The following is a 25,828-nucleotide window of genomic DNA, read 5'->3' as shown; positions in this document are numbered from 1 at the left end:
GCTACCCTAGCAGGGATAACCCAATTGTGATGACTGCAACAGTGAATACACTCGAACATCTACATTTATGGTAAGTGTACACAACTGTACTTTTTACAATACAAGCAAGTAGCTAAAAGTATTACACATACATGTGCATTCTCACATAGTGTTATGCTGTGCATTGTGGCATTTTATATGACTGTTTCCATTTCTTTGTTCCTGTTTTTACTGCCTGATGTTTTTGAGAGTTCTGACAAGAGTCCTGATTTCTGTGTTATAGTACCTCCTGAAGAGCCCAAAAATTTGACCTGTTTTGTGCATCAGCTACAGAATATGACGTGCACTTGGGACCCAGGAAGAGAAACCTTTCTACCCACCAATTATACAGTCAAACTGCAACGGTGATTAAAACATTGTTTTATCAAGTAATGTTACTATAAAATGTATAATTTCTGTTTGAAAAACAATGGGTTTTCTTTTTCTATCTTTACTAATCTAATAGGTTCTTTATAGTCTAATGTGTTGTAAGCCGTACAGAAGACAGTTACCCAGCAGCTTCCCTTTTCACTGTTTTACTTATTAATCTTTCCTTGTGTCATACCCATTCACTTTGCCTCACACACACACACACACACACACACACACACACACACACACACACACACACTTGGAAAACAACCTTTATTCTAGTATCCCTAGAGTTTTAGGAATGTCAGCAGTCCGACTTTCATAAGATGTCACTAGCAGATATTCCTCTTTTGGACTGGATAAAAATTTATCACGGATAAGTTTCTTTTAGGAGGGAGACTACATCATTTTTTTATGCTATTTTGTGTACTGTTGCAGGTCACAAACCTGTACAAATGCAGTGTATTTGCACTGATTTCCCTGATATGCTTCAGTCCTTTTCTTTAAAAATCATTTTCTTTCCTCTTAGATTGCACAGCATTATTAGACAAGTTGCAGTTAGTGATGGCGATTCCATTAACTGGCTTTTTTCCCCACTCATTTTGTGATAGAGCTGTCTGTAAGGGGTGCTTAACTCTCCTGTCTCTGACCTGTGCAGGACAGAGTTTTATACTGCATTAGAGAATAAGCAAGTTGTAAACCCTGACTGGAAAACAAGTAATTTCCATCGGGGTGTTAATGTGCAAGTAATATAATGACCACTGAAAAACAGGTCAGTCACTTCATGGTAGAATATTAAGTTGTCATGAAGCTCGAACAATATAAAAAGACTGAACTTGATAGTCAAGAGGAGAAGGTAAACCACATCACACTCATCACATATTCCCACTAAACCTACACCACCATAATCCACACTTAGTAACACAAAAACATTTGCGGAGGCTCTCAATAATAATCTGCTCAAGCAACAGAGACCTCCAAAGCAGAAATGCAAGTAACCTCCCACCACCAACATTACCCAAATGACACATAGCCCACAGACTCAGTGTGCCACTCAACCACAGCGCATAAGGCAAAACAACTTACCCAACACACTAGTCTTAGGTGACTCTATAGTCAGGCACACTGATGTCCCACTCACCAGGCTAAACAAGGAGAAGGTCACTGTCAGCTGCCTTTCGGGTGCCAGGATCCGCCACATAACCCACGCACTCAGGTCACGCCACAACAAGTACAAGTATGACTCTGTGATTGTCCATGTTGGTGTGAACGACCTGAGACGTACCTGCCTGGACTACATGAAAAGAGACATGGAAGAGCTCTCCGATCTTGTAGCCCAGGCAGGTATGACCCTAGCCCTAAGTAGCATCCTGCCATCGCCCAGAATGATACCGCAGTACAAGGACAAAATGATTGACTTCAACAATTGGCTAAGCTTCTGGTGTCATTCTAAGGGGATCCAGTATCCCTCTGCCTGGGACGACATGGTCGACAGACCACAATGCTTTGCCAGAGATGGCCTGCACCTGTCACCCCTCAGGTTCCGGATACTGGCAAAGGCTCTTGCCGGCCCTATAGTGCCTTTTTTATGCAAGGTTCAAAAAACAAATTCACCACCATAACAGGAACAGGCAAGGAAAAACTGAGGGTAATGCTACTCAATGCTAGAAGTCTAAATCTCAAAATGCACTCACTCGAGGCACTCCTTAAAATGGAGAACATCGATGTCTTTGCATTGACTGAGACCTGGTTCAAGGCTCCTGAGAGCACCCCTGCATTACCAGGCTATAACTCATACCACACTTTTCGGCTATCTAACCTGGACCGGAACACCAAAGGTAGAGGTGTGTCCATATTCATTAAGGATATCCACACCCATAATGCAGCCAAGGTTATCCAAATGCAACTAACTCTGGGCAAAACTGCAATCCAAATTGTAGCTTGCTACAGATCCCCCACCATGCTCCAGGATTCCCACTCCTCTTTTCTTGATATACTGGAAATTATTAGGGTTCAACCAAACACCCTAATATTGGGCGATTTCAACTACCCCACCATTAACTGGGAAAACTACTCATGCACCAACTGCTTCGCTCAGCGCTTTTTGGAATTCATAAATTCCAATGCCCTGGATCACCTTATCTACACCCCCACCAGGGGCAACAATATCCTAGACCTAGTCATTACGAACATGAGTGACCAGTGTTCCACACCTGAAGTCAACTCCTAGTTGTTCAGATCCGACCATAAGCTAATCACCCTAGATGTCTACCTCCCACCCCCACCCCCCATTAAGGAAACCAAGGTAAAAAATTTCTCCAAAGCCAACTTCATGCTTTTTAAGACAGAAGTGGTGAACTTCATGACACCCATGCAGATGGACAATACAGTTATGACTGCTGAATCCTACACAAATGCACTCTATAAGCACTTACACGAGTGCATGGATCGTGCTATCCCAAATAGAACCAAGATGCTATCCTCCAAAAAAAGGAAGCCAATCTGGTGGTCCCCTGCCATAAACAAACTCTACAACAGAAGGAAGAAATTGTTGCAAAAGAGAGTAAAATCCCATGAGTGGAGGAGCTCCCTGGTCAGCCTCAGCAAGAAGCTGAAATCCCTTATAAGATCCTCCAAAGCTAGCTATGAAAACAAGATTGCCACTGATTCTAAGGACAACGACAAAGCATTCTATAGCTATGTCAAGAATCTCAATGGCAACACCCAGATCTGCTCTGGGTTACAGCACAATGGCACAAAAATTACAGAACCAACTGATATTGCCAGTATCCTGGCAGATAGGTTCAGTGCTAACTTTACCCCCCTCTCACCCCCTAAAGGGCCCATATCTATACAGGAAGAATGCAGAGTCCCTGTAATCACAACTTCACAGGTAAAAGCATCACTCTCTAAAGCCAAAAACACAGCATCCATGGGACCGGACACCATCCCAGGCTGCGTTTTACATGAACGTCAGAACGAACTGGCTCCCCAATTAAGCACCATGTTCAATCATAGCCTCCCGTCAGGCTTTGGCCCACTGAGTGGCACACAGCAACAGTTATCCCACTCCACAAAGGGGGAGCCACCACTGACCCTGGGAACTATCGCCCTATTAGCCTGACGAACCTGGTCTGCAAGGCCATGGAACTTATCATTGTGGAATTCATAAACAAAGACATTGGTAAACTACAAACTCTGGACCCAACCCAGTTTGGGTTTGTGAAAGGCAGATCCTGCCTCCTGAACCTGGTCGACGTCTTTGAGGCAGTCACCAAAGCTGTACATGAGGGTAAGGTGGTTCACACAGCCTATCTTGACCTCGCCAAGGCTTTCAACACCATCCCCCATTCTGGAATTATAGCTAAACTCACTAAACTAGGTATAAATCCCTGTGTCACAAGAGGGGTTGCCAACTGGCTCACTGACAGAACCCACACTGTAAAAGTTGCAGACTCCAAATCTGACTTCAAACCAGTGACAAATGGTGTACCACAGGGTTCAGTCCTGGGATCTCTCCTGTTTGCTATCTACTTCTCTGAAGTACAGGCTAACACAGAAGGCCTCTGGCTAATGAAATTCGCAGATGACTGCAAACTAGGATCTATAGCAGAGTCCCCAAATGATGTCGACATCCTACAGAAGGGCCTCACTGAGACAGATGCCTGGTGTCAGAGCCATGGCCTCAAGCTCAATGCCAAAAAGTGCATTGTTATCCCCTTTGGTAAAAACTCTGTACCCATGAACTACCACATAGGCGGCAGTCTTCTTAACACCAAATGTGTGATAAGAGACCTTGGGACCCAGGTGGACAGTAGTTTCTCTTTTGATAATCACATTGCCACAGTAGTCAGGAAATCCTTCTACATGGCACACCTCATCACAAAAGGGTTCTTATCCAGGAAAAAAGAGGTCATTGTTCCCCTCTACTCGACACTCATTAGACCCATTATAGAGTACAACGTCCCTTTTGGAATGTACCTCACAAGACATCTGCAGCAGCCGGAAAGGCCACAGAAGTTCCTCACAAAGAGAATTACTGGCCTCATACAGATGCCCTACACTGATCTTCTCAAAAAACTCCAGCTTTACTCTGTAGCATATCACCTACTCTGAGGTGATCTCTGCCTAACATATAAAGCTATGTCAAACCCAGAGCTGCCGGACATGCTACACCTAAAGAAATCCCAATTCCTCCGAGCTACACGCTCTAGGGACCTAAACCTTGTCACCACAATAAACAGGACTTGATGGAGGGATAGATTCCTGTCCCAGAGACTTCCCATACTCTGGAACAAACTACTCATCTATGTCAAGCAAAGTTCCTCATTAACACTCTTCAAGAAAAATCTTGATGAGTGGATGGGAAATAGGAAATACACCCGGGGATCACTTCTGTGGCTCTGCTCAACAGGGGCACAGGAAATTAACTTTCTTGGGTCGGGGTAAGCCAGGGAACTTTGTTGGCTAGGCGTACTTAGGCCCTTGGGCCGATAGCCTAGTACCTACCTATGAACCTTTGAAAAAGTCATTATTAGTTATGCTGTCTAAACAGTGCATTGCTGTTTAACATGCATAAAATTAAGATAAAAGGTAAATAAAAACAGGAAAACAAAAGCGAGTCTAAGTGTGTGTTTGTGCATGTGTTTTTATGTGTTTGCCTACATGCGAGTAAGAGGCAAAGGGAGAGAGAGAGAGAGAGAGAGATAGATGGTGCTCATTGCAACAGGCATTTCAACAGCACAAAAAGTAGGATATTCATAGGTCTGCATTACTGGCTGACTTTTAATCGTCTGAGTGCGTGTGCAACTGCATGCATTTAATCGTCTGAGTGTGTGTGCAATTGCATGCATGTGAGAGATGGGAGAGAGAGAGAGAGAGAAAGAATGTGAGAAAAAGACAGACAGTGCTGACTGCAACAGGCAGCCCATCCGCACAGGGTTCTTAAAATCTAAGTATGTGGCATTACAGATTGACTTTAATCTTTAGTGATTTTCAAGGAAATCATTTGTTAGAATAGCATTTTTCTGCAAAATGAGGGACACTAAGGGATGGGGAGCTAGTGTCATGCATTCTTTTTTTTTTTTTTTTTTTTTTTTACAGGACACATTTGAGGATGTTTTCACAACATTCTAGTATTTTATTGATCTAATATGTGTGTGTGTGTGTGTGTGTGTATGTCTCTATAAATGTGTATGTGTGACTCCACCTGTCTGTGTTTCTCAGTATGCATGTTTTATTTGTATATGTTTGTGAGTATGTCAGCGTGTTTGTGCTTCTGAATGTGTGTGTATTGACATTAAATACTTACATAGATGTAAAATACTTCCTCCAACAAGAATTGCTTATACTTTAGCAAATTAGAAACATTAGGCAGAGGAACTATTTTCCATCAGAAATATAAAAAAAATACTTAGTAGTAAAAAAAAAAAAAAAAAAAAGGAAAAAAGTACAAAACAATTTAAGAAATAGTATATTCTCTAATTGCAGTAATGCCCTCCAGGGTGTAAGTTGTGTAAAATAATGCCCATCCAGGGGTGTAGAGGCCCTCCATCTGCAACATTTGACCTCAGAACACCATTGGGCATGTGTTATTCACTCATTAACATACACTGTTGTCAGGCATTATTGCTTGTATAGTGAAGAACAGTGCTACTATTCCATTATAGAACTGGCTGATATGTGGACTCTTAGGTGTGTATCTGCACCATTCTTGGACATATCTCATGGAATTCTGTTCTTTTATTTCTGAAACTCATTGGACAGTGCATTGTGTAAAGTGTTTAACATTTCTTAGATATGCTTCCTGGGTTTATTTAAGTATTAGTTAGTGTCCTGAATATGTATTTCCATCACTTTGTGAGAAGTATTTTAAATTAATCTCTGGCTCAACATCACATAGGTTAATAGGTAAGTACTAGGCTAGAAGTCTTGGTGAGTCATTTTAAGCCTAGCCAGTTTCCCTTTTTGTGCTCGTATTAACATATCACATTTGGTTACAGATTGGCCTTACCCATCCCATGGTCAATAATTACATACTACCCCTAATGAGAATAACTGGGGTCATACCATAGATAATTTGAGGAGACCTGTGCATGGGATAAAGCATTTAGGATTTGCTAATGTCCATTAATAGTACAGTTGGCAGTCCTGGGGTAAATTGTCTGTTTCCCATCCATAGATCCAAGCTGTCCTTGAACGTGAACAAGGATAAACTTTGTTTTATGTGGATGGGAGTCTTTTATAGAACAGCGATATCCTATGCGTGGTATACCTTTCCCTCCAAACCATTCTGTTAATGTGGCAGAAGATGTTTAGATTTCTAGACCAAGTTTTTCTGATAGGTTCATAGGTAGGTACTAGGCTATCTGCCCGAGGGCATTTATAAGCCTAGCCAGAGTGTGTCGGCTTTCGCCGCCCTATTGATTAATTAACTGATCCTCTGTCAAGCAGAGCCAATGAAGTGATCCCAGGGGTGTATTTTCTATTACCCATCCACTCGTCAAGGTTTCTCTTGAAGAGTGTTAGTGAGGGGCTCTGCCTAATGTAGTTTGGAATTTTGTTCCAAAGCATGAGGAGTCTCTGTGACAGGAATCTATCCCTCCAGCATGTTCTGTTTATTGTTGTGGCGAGGTTTAGCTCACTAGAGCATGTGGCTCGCAGTGACTTGGATTTCTTTAGGTGGAGCATGTCCATCAATTCTGAGTTGGACATGGCTTTGTAAGTCAGGCAGAGATCATCTCTGAGTAACCGATATGCCACTGAGTACAGCCGTGTTTTTTCAGTCGGGCTGCATAGGACATATGTTTGAGGCCAGTAATCCTCTTGGTGAAGTACTTTTGTGGTCTTTCCAGCTGTTGCAAGTGTCTTGTGAGGTACATCCCAAATGGGGCATTGTACTCTATGATGGGTCTAATGAGTGACGAGTAGAGGGGCACTATAACCTCTTTATTTCTAGATGCGAACCCTTTAGTAATTAGATGGGCCACAGAAGGATTTATTAACTATTTTGGCAATATGATTGTCAAAGGAGAGATTACTATCTACCTGGGTCCCCAGATCTCTTATTACCTCGTCTGTATTAAGGGGGCTGCCACCTATGTGGTAATTCGTGAGTGTTTTGTTTTTCCCGAACGGGATGACTATGCATTTTTTGGCATTTAGCTTGAGGCCATGACTTTGACACCAGGTGTCCATCTCAGTAAGGCTCTTTTGGAGGATGTCCATGTCAGCCGGAGAGTCAGTTATGGCTCTCAGTTTGCAGTCATCGGCAAACTTGGTTAGCCATAGTCCTCCTGTGTTTGCCTGTACTTCTGAGAAGTGTATGTCAAGCAGTAGGGGTCCCAGGACCGAGCCTTGCGGGACACCACTTGTGACTGGTTTAGAGTCGGACCTGGAGCCCGCTATTCTTACAGTGTGAGTTCTGTCTGTAAGCCAGTTAGCAACCCATCTCATGACGTAGGGGTTTGTGTACAGGCTGGTGAGTTTTTCTGTAATACCCGAGTAGGGAATGGTGTTGAAAGCCTTGGCAAGGTCAAGATAGGCTGTGTGAACCACCTTTCCCTCTTCTGTGGCCTTGGTGACTGTCTCGAAGAAGTCAACCAGGTTTAGTAGGCATGATCTGTCCTTGACAAAGCCAAACTGGGTCGGGTCAAGTGTTTGAAGGTTCCCAATGTCTTTGTTAATGCGTTCCATGATGATGCGCTCCATAGCCTTGCAGACCAGGCTAGTCAGGCTTATGGGGCGATAGTTACCAGGGTCAGTTGTGGCCCTTTGTTTGTGGAGAGGAATAACCATTGCTGTGCGCCATTCTATGGGCACGTAGCCTGTGGAGAGGCTGAGGTTGAACAGTGTGTTTAGGTGGGGGGTTAGTTCATTCTGCAGTTCGTGCAAGACGCAGCCTGGGACACCATCTGGTCCCATTGACGCTGTGTTTTTTGAAAGGGCTGTTTTCACCTGTGCGTCTGTGATTTTTGGGACACTGCACTTTTCCAATATTGTTGTGGGCCCTTTTGGAGGTGAAGTTTGCACTGAATCTATCTGCCAGGATGTTGGCAATATCAGTAGGTTCAGTATAGTTAGTGCTATTTTGCCACTTAGATTCTTAACATAGCTAAAGAAGGCTTTGTGGTTATCTTTTGAATCTTTGGCTATTTTTCTTTAGAAATTAGCCTTGGATGATTTTCATGAGGGACCTTAGTTTCTTACTGATACTGATCAGGGATGTCTTTCCTTCTTGGGATTTGCTTTTTTTCTGAACTAGTTTCCTCCTTCTATTGTATAGCCTGTTTATGGCAGGGGTCCACCAAACTGATTTCCTTCTCTTAGGTGAGCGAGTCTTGGTTTTGCTAGGGATGGCATGATCCATGCATCCTTGTAGGTGCTCATAGAGTGAATTTATAAAGATTTCTGCATCTTGGGCAGCGTTATCCTTTAGCATGGGGGCAGTGAAACTTACCACCTCTGTCTTACGTTATGTGAAGTTTGCTTTAGAAATTTTTTTTACTGTGGTTTCCTTAGTTGGGGGTGGTGGTGAGGTGTGGACATCCAGAGTGATTAGTTTATGGTCTGATCTAACCAGTGACGGGTTGACCTCTGGTGTGGAACACCTGTCGCCCATGTTGGTGATGACCAGGTCCAGTATGTTTTCACCTCTGGTAGAGGAGTTTACCAGCTGATCCAGGGCATTTGAGTTGATGAATTCCAGGAAGCGCTGGGTCTGGGAGTTTGTACTCGAGTAGTTTTCCCAGTGAATGTTGGGGTAATTGAAATCTCCCAATATCAGGGTGTTTGGTAGGACCTTCATGTTTTCCAGTGTCTCCAGAAAGGTGGAGTGGTGGTCCTTGGGTCATGGAGGGTAATCTGTAGCAGGCCACAATTTGCATTGCAGATTTGCCCGATGTTAGTTGCACATGGATGATCTCAGAGGTATCATGCTGCACCACTAACCTGGAGATGTCCTTCGTGGTTCACTGTTGCAGTCATCACTGTAGGTTCTTCCTGCCAGCAGCAGCCCCCAATCGGTCAGAATCCCAAAGTCTGGATCTGGCGCCAGCTGAGGTCGCATTTATCCTGATGTCAATGCGCCGGAAGGTATAAAGACCTCAGCTGATGCCATTTCCCCAGTCTTTCTTGCCGCGCGGTGCCCTTTGCAGTTCACTGATGCCGGTCGGCCTGTTCCTGTTTGTTTTTGGATCTAATCCCAGGATTTTCATTTTTACAGATAAGTACCCCGTTGGGGAGGTCATTTTCTTGTTCCAGTCAGATGTCAGAAAAAGTTAATAATTGTATTTCTTTTGGGAAGCAAATACCTCATAGGGATTTTCACTCTTACTGTATTCCCTGCCTGGGTCCTGACCACGACATTGCTAATTGTGTGTTTTGTGCTAGATTTAATCAGCGTACTATTAGCCATAGATATAACTTTGCCTTTTACTATTTTGGAAAAAGGTTTAATTATAACATGTCTTCAGATTCTTTTCCTGCTTCTGGGGTGTGTAAGAAGTGCAGGGATGCAGACAGGCCTCCGAGGTCCACAGCAAAGGATGTTACTCAGTTATTGCCAGTTGCTGGTTCGACGGTCGTCAGTGAGGCACCTTTGCAGCCCCTGTCGTCCGCCTCTTTTAAACCAATTGCCTGTACCAACTCTGGTGTGGAGCTGATGGGGTCTTCAGAATTGCCAGGGACTGGACCTTCGGATACTGCTTCCTCAGTTGGGTCCGGAGCCGGTAGGCAGGTACCGGCTTCTGAGGGAGTTCTCAGGCCTTCACAGCTTCCTGCAAATGTGGATTCAGGTTTACATGCTAAGTCAAAGTCTAAGGCTCCAGCTAAAGTGAAGTGGCTAGCACAGGCTCCTTTTGATCCGGGTCCTAGGGCTCAGAGGCAGATGCTTAGGATGGCTGAAGATCTCTTAACTATGATCAGGGGTTCTCATCCCCCTTTTGACAAGAAGCCTAGATTACAGTCCGATTATGATTCTTCAGACCAAATTTCTGTTTCTTCTGCTTCTTCCCTTGAGCAGGATTATGCTTTTCCTCTTTATGAGGATTCTGATGCTGAAGATTCCTTTCCTTCCGCCTCTCCTCCTGAGGATTATTCTTTTGGTGAAATTTTGCATGATATGAGGGTGCATTTTCTCTGGGAAGGGCAGGAATTCTCTGAATCCAAGAAAAGGCTTAGGGATTTTCTTCTTCTCCCACAGCATAAGCCTCTGGCTATTCCCCCTGTATTGGACATTGTTGTTGATGTTTTTTCAGAAGCTTCTCTCTCTCCTGATTCTTTTCCCCCTACTCCGGCCAAACCGGATAGGTATTATAGGGTTCCAGATTCTCATAAATTTCTTTTTAAAAATCTTTCGCCTGATCCAGAAACAATTTCTCAGGGTCCTAAGGGTGTTAAAGCGGCCTCTGCTAAAAATCCTATTCCCTTTGACCGAGAGTCCAAGGCTTTGGAGAGATGGGGTAAAAAGGTTTATACTTCTGCTACATTGTCTATTAGGGCTTTGCACTGTCAATTTCATATGCTGAAGTATCAGCAATACCTTTTGTCTGTATTTCAACAAAAGATGTCAGCTGTGTCTATTGGGGCGGATAATCAGGAGTTACAGGATTTATTACATGCTATTGAACAAGTGGGTAAACATACCCTGCATTGTGGTTTTGATTCTTTGGAAGCTTCTTGTAGGGCTGCTACAATTGGCGCTGTTATTAGAAGACATGCTTGGTTAAGAGATCAGAGCTTGCCGGATCAGATTAAAGCCAAACTTTTGGATGCCCCTTTGCAGCACGATGTTCTGTTTGGGTCCAAAGCTGAAGAGGTATTGAAGAAAATGGAAGACAAAGCCAAATCTATGCAGACGGTTAAGGATTTTCTACAAGTGCAATCTCCTAGATTTAGCAGTCAGTGGCCAACTAAACCTTGGTCCTTTCCGGGCTCGGACAGGTCTCAGAGAGGCAGATTCAGGCATTCCAGAGGTAGGGGACAGTCACAGTCCCATTTTAGGAATAGGCAGTGGAGTGCCCCCTCTCCCAAGGGAGGTGAAGATAAGTCTCAACCCTACCGAAAACAGTCTTTATGACTCTCCCTTTCTGGTTCCAGGGGCTCCTCTCCTGGAAGCTCCTTTGGGGGGAAGGATTTCTCTTTTTTATCAAAATTGGAGCCACATAACCCGGGGCAAATGGGTTCTGGACATAGTCTCAAGAGGTTACAGATTTCATTTCCACACTATGCCAAAACCAAACGGTTGGCCAGACCTGCCAAATCATCAGTGGGTAGAGGCACAACGGCAGGGTCAGTCCCTCCTGGCTATGAGGGCCATAGAATTGGTACCAAATTTAGAAATAGGGCAAGGTTTTTATTCCAGACTTTTCCTGGTTCCCAGGAAGGAAAATTCGTGGAGACCAATCCTGGACCTCTCTGTACTAAACGCCTTCCTAGATATACCAAAATTCAAGATGCTCACTCTGCAGCAGCTGCTGCCTATGTTGGGCAAGAACGCTTGGATGGTGACTTTGGACTTAAAAGACGCTTACCTGCATATTCCTATAAGGCAAGAGTGCAGAAGGTATCTGCGTTTCAAAGCGGGCTCGAAACATTACCAGTTCTCTGTGCTGCCCTTTGGCTTATCTACTGTGCCCAGGGTCTTTATGAAGTGCCTGGCACCAGTAATGGCGCTTTGCAGACAGACGGGGATTCAAATTTACCCTTATCTGGACGACTGTCTTCTTCAAGCGGATGATAAAGACACTCTACTTCGGCATCTAGCTTTTGTGCAGCGTCTTCTTCTGTGCCTCGGTTTCACAGTGAATCTAAAGAAATCAAATCTGGTACACACACAACAGATTACTTTCCTGGGTGCTCTTCTGAGTACTTCAACCCAGATGGCTTCCTTGACACCAGACAAGAAAGTGCAACTGGCTTCTTTTTTCCGACACCTGGCTTCAATGAAACAGCTGACTGCAAGAAAAATTCTGCAGGCTTTGGGTTACATGGCCTCCTGCATTCTGCTAATACCATATGCAAGGCTGCATATGAGGAAACTGCAGTGGTATCTCAAGAGTATCTGGTCTCAGAATTACCACAGTTTGGAAACAGTGGTCATGATTTTGCCTTGTCTCCAGCGAGAGTTTCTTTGGTGGGCCGAAGCCTGTCTACAGAACATGGGGAAGCCTTTTTGTCCTCCGCCGGCCGACCAAGTTCTGACAACGGATGCTTCAGATTATGCCTGGGGAGCTCACATGCACGGGAGATGTCTTCAGGGTGTTTGGACGAAGGAACAAACGCACCTGCACATACATTTGAAGGAGTTGCTAGCTGTACAGAATGCCCTGATAGCCTTCAGGGACCTTCTTCTACCAGGACAATTGTTGATACGGACAGACAACACTACAGTGATGTGGTACATCAACAAGCAGGGGGGCTCTCACTCTTACCCCTTGTGCAGATTAGCCATGAATCTCTGGTACACTGCTCTGACCTGCAGTATCGACTTACAGGCGCATTTCCTGCCAGGGAAAGACAACACTCTGGCAGACGCCTTGAGCAGACGCATTTCAGATCCACACAAATGGATGTTGGATGTTCGGATATTCAGGATGGCTTGGGGATGTCCGGACATAGATCTCTTTGCATCCCCTCAGAATCATCAACTTCCAACATTCTGCACAAGGACCTACCACAAACTAGCATGAAAAGTGGATGCCCTCTCATTCAGTTGGAAACACGTCTCAGTATATGCTTTTCCTCCCTTTCCTCTTCTACCTCGGGTACTTCTGAAGATAAAACAGGACAGACTGCACATGATTCTACTGGCTCCCAATTGGCCTCGGCAATTCTGGTATTCCACTCTGATGACCTTGGTTCAGGAGCCTCCCTGGATTCTGCCTCAAATCCCTCATCTACTTTCTCAACGGGACGGCCGGATACTGCACAGTCATGTCAAGACTCTGCATCTAGCTGCCTGGCGGATCCAGGGTCTGTAAACACCTCTGCCTTTTCCAAACAGGTACTGGATGTAATCCTTGAAGCTAGATGGCCCAGCACTAGAAAATCTTATGTGGGAAAATGGAAAAGATTTTGCTCCTGGAGTCAAGTCCCGGGTGGTGATTCTTCTGTTCCGAACATTCCTCTGATTTTACAGTATCTGACAGAGTTATTACATATGGGCCTATCTTTTTCATCTATTAAGCTTCATGCTTCTGCTATTTCTGCAAATTACGATACGGATCCTCTGATTTTTTCTCATCCATTACTTAAACAATTTCTTAGAGGGGCTAAGAATATTCGGCCCCCTGTAAGGGCTCCTGTTTCCACTTGGGATCTTAACTATGTTTTGGAGAAATTGACTTTGTCTCCTTTTGAACCTGCAGCTTCCACGGATTTAAAATTTTTGTCTTGGAAAACTGCTTTTCTTTTAGCTATTACCTCTGCTAGAAGAATTTCGGAATTGCAAGCACTCATGGCTGTGGAACCCTTCCTTATTTTTCATCAGGACAGGGTATCTCTACAGACTAATCCCACATTTATGCCCAAGGTGGTTTCAGCAGTGGCCTTGAATCAGTCCATTCATTTGCCTACCTTTTATCCTAATCCTCAAAGTGAGGAAGAAAGTCTTTTGCACTCTCTAGACGTGCACAGACAGCTTCGTCTATACCTGGACAGGACCAAGATATTCCGGAAATCTGATCAGTTGTTTGTCGCTTATGCTCCTACTGTTCAGGGGAAAGCAATCACTAAGCAAACTATTTCCAAGTGGATTGCCCATTGCATCAAGTTCTGTTACTCTTATCATGGCAATCTGGTTCCTGTTAATGTTAGGACTCATTCTACCTGGGCTACTGCTACTTCAGCAGCTTTTCTTTGTGGGGTTCCTACCAAGGATATTTTGGAAGCTGCTACTTGGAGTTCTGTACATACTTTTTCTAAGCATTACAACCTCCCTCTCTATTCTAAATCCAGGCAGGTTTTGCTTCTGCGGTTTTGCAAGGTTTTGTGATCGCTCCCTCTGTTTCTCCTCCAGCCACCCTTTCTTAGCTTTGGGACTCAACCCTACAGTGATGACTGCAACAGTGAACCACGAAGGACATAGTACAGTTGTGTACTCTTACCATAAATGTAGATGTTCGAGTGTGTTCACTTTTGCAGTCCGGGTTACCCTCCCTCCTATCCCCTCTTTTGTTTTTTCCTTGAGTATTGTCTGTTATGAGGTATTTTGGCTGCTGAGGTTTTGGGCATGGTTTCCTTTTTAGCCTTTTCTTTCTGGGCACCTGACTTCTGGGGCAAGAAAAACTGGGGAAATGGCATCAGCTGAGGTCTTTATACCTTCTGGCGCATTGACGTCAGGATAAATGTGACCTCAGCTGGCACCCGATCCAGACTTTGGGATTCTGGCCGATCGGGGGCTGCTGCTGGCAGGAAGAACCCTACAGTGATGACTGCAACAGTGAACACACTCGAACATCTACATTTATGGTAAGAGTACACAACTGTACTGTGTAGGTATCCTTGATGAATATGGATACACCCCCTCCTTTTGTGTTTTGGTCCGTGTTGTGTGGCCGAAACGTGTGGTATGAGTTGTAGCCCGGTAGTGTTGGGGTGCTCTCTGGAGCCTTGAACCAGGTTTCAGTTACTGCACAGATGTCAACGTTCTCCATACTGAGTAGTGCTTTGAGCGCGTGTATTTTGAGATTTAAACTCCTGGCGTGGAGTAACATAACCCTCAGTTTTTTGTTAATTGTGCTGTTTACGGAGGTGGGTTTGACTTTTGAGCCTTGCCTAAAAAAGGCACCATGGGGGCAGCAAGAGCCTTGGCCAGTATTCGAAAGTCTAGGGGTGACAAGTGCAAGCCGTCTCTTGCGAAGCAACGCAACTTGTCGAGCATGTTGTCCCAGGCTGACAGACACTGGATCCCCTTTGAATGACACCAGAAGATTAGCCAATTGTTGAAATTGATCATTTTTTCTTAATACTGCGGTATCATTCTTGATGAGGGCAGGATGCTACTCAGGGTCAGGGTCATACCAGAGAGCTCTTCCATGTCTCTTTTCATGTAATCCATGGATGTACGTCTCAGGTCATTCACACCAATATGAACAGTGACAGAGTCATATCTGTACTTGTTCTGGAGTGACCTGAGTGCTTGTGTTATGTGGGGGATTCTGGCTACCGACAGGCAGCTAACAGTAACCTTCTGTTTGTCCAGCCTAGTGAGTGGGACGTCAGTGTGCCTGACTATAGAGTCACCTGTTACTAGTGTGTTAGGTATATTATTTCGCCTTAAGGGCTGTGATTGTGCGGCACACTGATTTTGTGTTTTATGTGTTGTCTGGTTTGTGATGGGAGGTGCAGGTTGTTTGGGTGTCTGCTTTGGAGGTCTCTGATGCTTTTGCAGGTTTTTATTTAGAGCCTCCGAGTATGATTTTGTGTATTTATATGTATTTTTTTCCAGTGCTGTTTTAGTAGGTCATTGTGCGGCTGGAGGTGTGGTGCAAGTGTTAACCTTCTAATCTTGACTGTCTGTTCCAGTCTTGAGTAGCGACAGCTTCCAGTTTGGCTGTATAATTGCATCTCTCGCATATGTTAATGTTTTGTGGTAGGAGGAGAGGGTTGTCTGTGTACATGAGGCAGTTGTAACATTGCCTCAGTATACCCAGATTCACCAGCTGGACTGGAGAGATTGCCCTTTGGTCATGCCTGAATAGTATGGTGAGCTGCTTAGTCGCTTGGTTGGTGAGGGGTGAATAAAGAGCCTTGCCCTGCTGGGCAATCAGTGTCAGGGTATATTAGTGCTTGCTATTAGGTCTGAGCAAGTGCTGGGTTGTAAGATGCTTTTTGAGTGCTTAGGTTGAGAGTTAGACTAGTTTCAAGGGAAAAACTGAAGAGGAGACTTAGTGGAGCCGGGAATAATTTAACCGTAGCTAACTGGTACTGCCCGGAGCACAAAACCATGCAAACAAGGTTTTTATAGTAGGGAAATGAAAGAGATAGAAATTAGCCCAAAATGGCCAATAAACTACTAACTTCTGGGCTGGAACCACTCCTCCAGGGACAGATAGGTTGCTCAAAGCTCCCCTCTCTCACAGGTGAACAGAGAAACTTCCTTCTATCCAAGTAAGGTATGGGCAACTCAGAAACTAGTATCACAGCCCTGAATTCAGCACTAGCCTGAAAACTGGACTATACCAGCTTAGAAAGGCAGGAAACAAGGATTTTTTTTGTTTTATTTTAAAAGATTAGGCAAAAACAGTACAAAATACATTTAAAACAGCTTTAAACGACTACAAACGATCAGAAAAGGCTATCGCACTTTAGCGTATAGCCTATAACAGTTAAACAAATTATTTAAACAAAAAACAACTTTTTAAAAGTGCAGGCAGTCAAATAAGTACAATATGTGAAAAAAACAAGCTTTTAAATCACAATAAACGCTGGAAAAATCTGCGTTTAGGCGGAAAACAGTTAAGTACAGCAAGAAAGTACAGAAAACTGATCCTTAATCACTCCAAAGTCTCTCTTCTAAGCTAGAAGGCTTGGATCAGTTTAAGGCTTTCTAGTGTTACCCAGTAGGTTAGTTACAGGAAGGATAGGAAACGAGCACAGATGTGGTCTTTTAAACCAGAAAGTTGAAAGAGACGGACAAACTGTCCAAATGGTCAATAAACTACAATTTCTGGGCCAAGAACCTCTCCTCTCGTGGTAGACAGGCTACCTAGTGCTTACCACTCCCACTGATAAGCTAGAAGGCTTTCCTCCAACACAGAAATGCTTGCGGGGCTCAAAAGCTTACCAACAGTCCTGGATACAGCAACTCTGTATTTGGACTAGGCTAGTTACAGGAAAGATGGGAAACAAGTGCAAGTGCGGCTTTTAAACCAGAATGTTGAAAGAGATGGAAAAAAACTGCCAAACGGCCAATAGCTAGAATTTCTGGGCCAGAGACCACCCCTCTTGTGGTAGATAGGCTACCTGATGCTTATCACTCCCACTGATAAGCTAGAAGGCTTCCCTCCAACACGGAAAGGCTTGGGTGGCTCAGAAGCTTGCAGAGAGTCCTGGATACAGCAAATCTGTACCTGGACTAGACTAGTAACAGGAAAGGCAAGAAACAAGCGCAAACATGGGCTTTTAAATCAGAGGTTGAAAGAGATGGAAAAGCTTCCCAAGCGGCCAATAAACTATAATTTCTGGTCCAGATACCACTCCTCCTGTGGTAGATAGGTTACCTGGTGCTTACCACTCCCACTGATAAGCTAGAAGGCTTCTCTCCAACACAGAAGGGCTTGGGGGGCTTAGAAGCTTACCAACAGTCCTGGATAGAGCAAATCTGTACCTGGACTGCACTAGTTATAGGAAAGGCGGGGACCAAATGCAAATGATGGCATTAGACTTGCTGGTGTGCAACAAATCCATCAGTAATGGGTGAGAGGATGCCTTGTATGCCAGACAGAGGTCGCTGCTTAGCAGTCTATAGGATACCAGGTATAGAGGTAGGGCTTTGAGTCGGTCCATGTAGGACATGTCGTTTATGCTTTGTATTCTTTAGTGAAGACATCTCTGTGGGATTTCCAGTTGTTGCATGTGTCTGGACAGATACATGCCAAAGAGCATTATATTAAGTGAATGGCCTAATGAGGGCAGTCTCACTCTAATTATAATGTGGCCTTAATGTTAAATTCAGAGTTCAGTTTCTGCACAATACAAGTAGTTGATTTAGTTTGATTTTGTGTTTATGTGTATGCGTTTGAAGCAGTACAAGAGTAAGAACATGATCTGGCCTTCAGGTAATTGCATGAGCCAATAATGAAGGAGTGAATATGTACATTATATGAGTTGCTTTATAAGTCTTATTTTGCATTGCCTTCACTAATCCAGAACGTTTAGAGATTTCATAATTTGATATGTAGGCTAGTTACAGGAAAGATGGGAAACAAGTGCAAGTGCGGCTTTTAAACCAGAATGTTGAAAGAGATGGAAAAAAACTGCCAAACGGCCAATAGCTAGAATTTCTGGGCCAGAGACCACCCCTCTTGTGGTAGATAGGCTACCTGATGCTTATCACTCCCACTGATAAGCTAGAAGGCTTCCCTCCAACACGGAAAGGCTTGGGTGGCTCAGAAGCTTGCAGAGAGTCCTGGATACAGCAAATCTGTACCTGGACTAGACTAGTAACAGGAAAGGCAAGAAACAAGCGCAAACATGGGCTTTTAAATCAGAGGGTTGAAAGAGATGGAAAAGCTTCCCAAACGGCCAATAAACTATAATTTCTGGTCCAGATACCACTCCTCCTGTGGTAGATAGGTTACCTGGTGCTTACCACTCCCACTGATAAGCTAGAAGGCTTCTCTCCAACACAGAAGGGCTTGGGGGGCTTAGAAGCTTACCAACAGTCCTGGATAGAGCAAATCTGTACCTGGACTGCACTAGTTATAGGAAAGGCGGGGACCAAATGCAAATGATGGCATTAGACTTGCTGGTGTGCAGCAAATCCATCAGTAATGGGTGAGAGGATGCCTTGTATGCCAGACAGAGGTCGCTGCTTAGCAGTCTATAGGATACCAGGTATAGAGGTAGGGCTTTGAGTCGGTCCATGTAGGACATGTCGTTTATGCTTTGTATTCTTTTAGTGAAGACATCTCTGTGGGATTTCCAGTTGTTGCATGTGTCTGGACAGATACATGCCAAAGAGGGCATTATATTAAGTGAATGGCCTAATGAGGGCAGTCTCACTCTAATTATAATGTGGCCTTAATGTTAAATTCAGAGTTCAGTTTCTGCACAATACAAGTAGTTGATTTAGTTTGATTTTGTGTTTATGTGTATGCGTTTGAAGCAGTACAAGAGTAAGAACATGATCTGGCCTTCAGGTAATTGCATGAGCCAATAATGAAGGAGTGAATATGTACATTATATGAGTTGCTTTATAAGTCTTATTTTGCATTGCCTTCACTAATCCAGAACGTTTAGAGATTTCATAATTTGATATGCATTTTGTATGATTTAGTTATTATAATCTAAATTTCTTGTGATTTAGGAAAAAAGTATTTTAAAATACTGACAAAAGCAAGAATGGAGGAGGGAACTATAGTTAGTAAGAAGTACATACAAAGCATTAATAAAGGATGAAAGTAAAGTTATATGCAAGCAAATGTAGGTGTGGCAAAAGAAATAGCTGGTAGGGAAATCATCCAGGAAAATTTGAGAGAAATTTGTAAAATCCGTAGGGTTGTGACAAAAACAAGGAATTTGAGACTATTTGCATGGAAATGTTTGCACAAGTAGTTTTATACTCCATATAAATTAAATAAAATGCTCCAGGGGAGAGTCAAAGATGTTGGAGATGTAAACAAAATCAATAGGTCAATGGAGACTTATATTCTGGACATGTAAAAGACTAGAGAGATATAGGAATGAGCTGCAAGATTTAATCCAGAAGATAATTGGGTCTGTGTGTTTCCATTTGAATTAGGCAGAGGACTGACAAATGAGACCACATGTTAAGGCATTAACAGGATTAATATTAATAGCAATTAAAAAAGAGAATAACTATGAAATGGTAATTGATTCAAGAACCTAACACAGAGGATGTGATAAAGATATTGGAGGACTTAAGAAAGGCCTAAGTAGATTTCACAAGAACAAGTGGATGATATAGGAGCAGACTAGGCAAGAGGACTAACGTGGAGGAATGGAAAGTTAGCTGGAGATAAGAATAGCTGCAAGAAGCTAGAGGATATTAGGAGGACTGAGGGGATAAAAAAAGAGGAGAGGCCAAGTGAGGTCAGAAGGGAGAGAAAACTAGGGACAAGTGATGCATGGTGATGAAAAAAGAATGAGTGTGATGCAAAAATGAAGGACTATAATAATCTTAAATAATTGTAACCCCTAGGATTGGGCTGCATTTGCTGTGTAACTTAGTCAATTCAGTGATAAAGATACTAGTACTGAATGTGACTTAAAAGAAATATTAGGCCAGCCACTAGGAGACAGAAATGCACCATCCATGAGGACTGCACAACAAATGTGCAGCTGGAAATATGTCAATGAAACAGTGTTGTTTAATGTGCAGGTCTTTTGCCAAGTAGCATAATTTTAAAATGTCCCTTAAATTGCTTGATAAAATCCCAGTATGCAAAATTAATGCTGGCACTTTTTTTCCTCAGCTGTAACTACAGGGATTGCTAGAGAAAGACAAAAAATGATGAGATGTAATTTCATTTATTCATTCTCCAGTACTTGCTTTATCCATTTTAGAGTCGTGGGAAAACTGTAGTCCTTCCAAGCAAGTAACGAACATAAGGCATAGAACAATTCTTGGATGTGATGTTAGTCCATTACAGGACACACACACACACACACACACACACACACACACACACACACACACACACACACACACACACACACACACACACACAGTCATGTATCAAGTGCATATTTACAGCATTTTAAAATATCACCTGGTCATCTAATGGCATGGCTTTGGGATGTGGATGGAAACCAGAGCACCCAGCAAAAACCCATGTGGTGACAGGGAAGATGTACAGACTCCACACACATGGTGCCCCAGCCAGGAGCCAAGCAGCAGAACTAAAAGCTGTATGGCAGCAATACTAACTACTGCACTACTGTACTGCAAGTTAAAATTAAAATTAAGAAAAATCTTTTTTTGAAGAGAGGTTCAGTGAGGGTTAAGATTGCAGCATAGGCAAGTGCTTTAAGATGGATTATGTGTGATGATGTGCTCATTATGTCATGGCATCACTGTGTTTTTGACAAGTGAGGGCTTGAATAGAAAAAGATTCTCCTCCTCAGAGTGACAGTAACTGCAAGGATCTTTACACCAAAGGCAGGATAAGACCTTCACTGATAGGATTTGGGAAGGTGAAGGGATAAAAGGTTCATCATTCTTACTGCCTCAGTAACATTTTGGATTGTCTGCCCAGGCAACCCAGTACTGGACAGCTTTCAAAAGCTCAGACTCCCCTCCCTGTCTCTTCCAGATTGGCTGAGCATATCCTGAGAAGGAGGCCTTCAGCTGTAAGAGGAAGTGAGCGTTCATTCTTTTTCTACCATCCAAAGAAGAAAGTCCTCTGACTGACTGTTCACAGGATTCAGTGCTGATTTTTCTGGCTTACTGCCCAGATAAGCCCCAGTTGGGGACACTCTCCCTCTAATTTTATTATTAGATTTATTATTTTTTCTGTTTGTGTGTGTATTTAAATATATATTTATTTTAATGTTTTATTTCTGTCAGAGTTTACAGGTTTGGGCACCAAGCCCTTTAGAACTTTCATAATGCTAAAAAAATACTCTTCTCTGAGGCTTTTGAGGATTGACAGTCAGCTTGTGCTGTTGCTTTTCTGGGCAGTTAAGTTCTCTTTGAGGAAAATCCTTCCATTCAAAAAAATATTACTTTCCTGTTTAGGGAAGTTATTTTAAAGCTAGGAGCTGATGGACTGTCACAAGACTGTGTTGTACTTTTAAACAAGAGCTCCCTTTTTCCTGTTAGTTTAAAAGTTGTTTAAACTAATTGAAAGTATCGGAGTAATCCGAATAGCGCGCCGTGCTAATGCGTCCGTCTGTAGTGTCATAACATAGTTAGGTAGGGGTTTGAATCCAGCAGGTGGCAAGTGTGTGTGAAGGGGGGTAATTGTGTATGAAAGAAACATCCCTTTAGTAATGCGAATAGCTCGTTCTGCTAATGCGTCCATCTCTAGTGTCATAACATGATTAGGTAGGGGTTTGAATCCAGCAAGTGATGAGTGTGTGTGAAGGGGGGTAAGTGTGTGTTTATGAAAGTAACATCCCTTTAGGGTTGGGAGGTTGGCCTAATGGTTAAGGTGTTTGCCTTACAAACACAAGGTGCAGGGTTTGAGTCTCACAAGGGATAATTGGCTAAGCTTAAAATGGCTCGCAAGGGCAGTTAGCTTAGTAAGAATCTATGAATCTATGAAAGCCATTTTTCTGTGGAGAAATTGTGCATATTTTACGTTTGGGGGATGGTAAAACATTCCAAGTTCTTTTTACTCTATTTTTTATGTGAAAAAGTGACATATAAAGACTTTTAAGTTTTACTGTCTTTTGCTGTTTTTTTTCCTCAGGATAGAGGCACCATTTTTGACTTCACCATGGAACAAACTGTCTGTCTCATGGTCAGCCCTTCTTACAACCACAAAAAGAAAAAGTTAAGCTAGCATCTTTTGCCAACACAGCAGGCTATCAGTTTGCCTCAATTACAAGTGGGTGACTCTGCTGTGACCTGTTGTTTCAGTTCAGACCACTCAGCTTTTACCCCTGATCCCTGTGGTGTAGCACCTGCAGACACTATGAACAAGGGCTTAACCATGTCACCTGCAGCTGTTGGAGTCCCTTCCATGGGCAAGGGAAGGGCACTCTTTTTGGTCCTGACGGAGAGAGCAGAGAAGGCTTCCCTGTTTTGTCAGAATGTTATGCCCATCCCTGGGGAAGCTGCTGCCACCATTAATAACACTGCTAGCCCCATTTTTCCCGTCAAAAATGAACAAAACTGAACATGTCTACTCCTTCTGAAATTTCCTTAGACCATAGTTTACTGGGTATGGCTCAGGGCTTAATTCAGGCTATTGATCCTTCTTATAAAGTAGCTTCTGGTAAAAGAAAGTGGGATACTTCTTTTCCTGAAGAGATTCAAGATTTTGAATCTGGACAGGAGTACGGAGGGAAAGATTTCTGATTCAGAGTCAGAGTTCAGTTTCTTATTCTCCCTGTAGGTTTTCTCTTTCTCTGAGACTATTTCAGAATGTGCCAGTATTTTCAGTGGGAGAACACTGAGATTTTCTCAGTCCCATAGAAAATATTGTAAGCTGTTACTGAAGGAATTTCCAGAACCTTCACCAGTTCTGTCAGCTTTGAAGGATTTAAGTGTTACTGCCTGCAATTTTCAGCCAGCTGCCTCTAAAAAGGCAGTTAAGGTAGTATGTTTCAAGGTTTTTTAAAACGCTTTCCAAACATGACCCAATAGCTAGAGCTTTAGTTAATCCTAGTGCTGCTGGACATTTAGTTAATTCCAATACCATGCTTTCTGATAAGGATGGAAAAATGACTAATTAGTATGGGAAAAAAGCGTATGCTACTGCAACTTTCATTTTCAGAATTTTGAATTGTCAGGCTCATATGTTAAAGATTGTTCTGGCTATTTGTGAGAGCATGAACAATGTTTTGTCTGCATTTTCTTATTGTAGGAAACATCTGCTTTAAATAATTTGTTTCTTCAGTTCTACAAATAACTACTTATGGTTTGCAGTATGTGTATGTCTCAGTTAATGCTATAGTCATGTTACCCTTTTCAGAAGGTTTGACTGTCTTTGTTGTCAGAACCTCCCAGATGATGTTAAAAATAAGATTTTAAATTTTCCTTTAGATAGAGATTTAGTTTTTGGTCCCTGTGTTGCAGAGTTGATTAAAAATTGTGATGAAAGGGGTAAGTTGACTCTGGGAATGTCTTTAAGATTTTTCAGCCATCATTCAGAGAGTCATCTGCGGTGGTGCAGTGGTAGCATTGCTGCCTCACAGCAAGAGGTTCTCCCGTTCGATTCTCAGCTGGAGTGCGGGGAGTGCCTTCTGTGTGGAGTCTGCATGTCCTCCCCGTGGTTGGGTGGGCGTTCGAAAGACATGCGTAAATGGGCATGCCTTCGTTGAAGGTTGAACGTCAAGCTGGCACCTCGGCGTTCTTGAAAATCTACTGCCAATCATTAGCGGACCGGAGTTCTGCTGTGGCAACCCCTAACCAGGAAAAGCTAAAAGACAAACAACAACAAACAACAACATTGTCCATATTTTCAGAGGGATTGTCTCACCCCTTCATCCAGTTTTGGCACAAGACAAAATAAACACTCACAACAAAATGCAGGTAAACAAATGATCTGATTATGTTGTCTGTTTCATCCTTCCTCATCTTATGGGTCTCGGATCTGACCCTCAGATCCATCCTTGGCCACTCGACAGACTTTAAGCTCTGTAGCGTGAACTCCTCCCCTTCCTCATAATCCCCTAGCTACTTGAGTTACCCCAAATCGTGCATGCCATTTCAGCAATAAAATGTGATCACTGTTAGCTTGAGGTAGTTGTTTGATCTATTGCAATAACTGTACTGCTTTTTCCTCACGTTCCTCTTTTCTTGCTAGTTTTCTGTCTAATATCCTCCCCTTAATTAAAAAAGGTACATATAGCTAAATTTCTAAGCCCTTTAGTAGTATTAACGCTTGGGCCTTAAGCCTCATTCTGCTTTGTTACCTTGAGGTGTATCTTTATTACCATTGTTGGTATTTTTTCATTATCTCTCATTGCCTTCTTCACTTTTTTCATTTAGGTACTGGTTATTACTGTGGTAGTTTTGTTTGGTGTTAAGATGTTGGAGAAATCTACTGGTTTCAAAGAATGCTCATCTCAGAGCCTTGGTGCTGGACAGTGCAGTTCCGATGGGGGGGGGTTGGGTTTTATCTCTCACAATCTTCTTTGGATCTTTTGGGTGTGAGGCTGAGCCCCCCTTGACTTCAGCTTTCAAGATAGTAGAGAGAGCTATCTTTTCCTTGTTGGAAAAGACACACTTAACCTCTTGGGTCCATCCAACACTCAACTGTCTTCTCTGGAAGCTGAGTCTTTCCTTCCTGTCCCATGGGAGCAGCCAGCCAGATCAAGCCTCAAGATTCTCTTCATTCAGGACACTGCTGGCACTTCCGAGTTCTGTCCAAAATCGCACACCAAACAACCCCCTCAGAAGCAGATGTGCAAGAGGAGGCATCTAGAATCTCTTTAAGAGTCTTTAACTAAAGACACTGACTTCATTGAAGAGGAAGGGTCCCCCAGATCACCCCTTGAGGATGATTCATTTGTATGGATTTTCAAACTTCTGAAACAGAAAGGTGGTTGATCTTCTGACCCCCCCCCCCCCGCCTTTCCAAGAGAAGTCAGTGTTCCTCGAGGCTTTCAGGACCAGTTCAGTTACAGCTTTGGTAGTTCCCATGGCAGATGAGATGGTAGACCTCATCTCCTGCCAAACTTGGAAGGATCTGGACGTCATGGAGCCCATCCCTAAATGTCCAGACAAATACATTGTTGAACCTAAAGATAGGGATCATTAGAGCAAGGGTCCCCCTGTAGATGCTATGGTGGTTGCAGCAGCCACCAGCAAAGAAATAGCGGAACAGAGTTCTTCTGTCTGTCTAACTTATAGGGAGTCTAAGGCATTAGGCAGTTATGGGAAGTATGTCTCTGTGTTAGCAACCTTTGCCCTCAGGTCCCTAAATTAGTTGCTACATATTACCAGGTTTCAGGGAATTGAGCAAACAGATTTCCAATATCTCCTCAAGGTCCATTTCTGTGAAGAATAATAAAACAGTTTCCTCAGGCCACCCTGCAGTCATTATCCTATGCTTTCATGAGACTGATCTCTCATGCCTCA

At 43.2% G+C, this 25,828-nt stretch overlaps 1 protein-coding gene across 5 annotated transcripts in view; it reads left to right on the top strand.

Annotated features, from left to right (window-relative positions):
* Positions 1-25,828, top strand: part of IL6ST (interleukin 6 cytokine family signal transducer) — a 2,713,809-nt gene that overhangs the window by 1,197,778 nt on the left and 1,490,203 nt on the right. For all 5 annotated transcript variants that reach the window (XM_044063784.1, XM_044063780.1, XM_044063781.1 and 2 more), the window contains one exon: positions 263-383. In XM_044063784.1, the coding sequence (XP_043919719.1) occupies positions 263-383 (121 nt within the window). The remainder of the gene's footprint in view (positions 1-262; positions 384-25,828) is intronic.

This window comes from Protopterus annectens, chromosome 2.part2, assembly GCF_019279795.1.
Source record: "Protopterus annectens isolate FY-2018-M chromosome 2.part2, PAN1.0, whole genome shotgun sequence".
NCBI classification, from domain to species: Eukaryota; Metazoa; Chordata; order Ceratodontiformes; family Protopteridae; genus Protopterus; species Protopterus annectens.
This window is presented reverse-complemented; position numbering and strand designations above follow the sequence as displayed.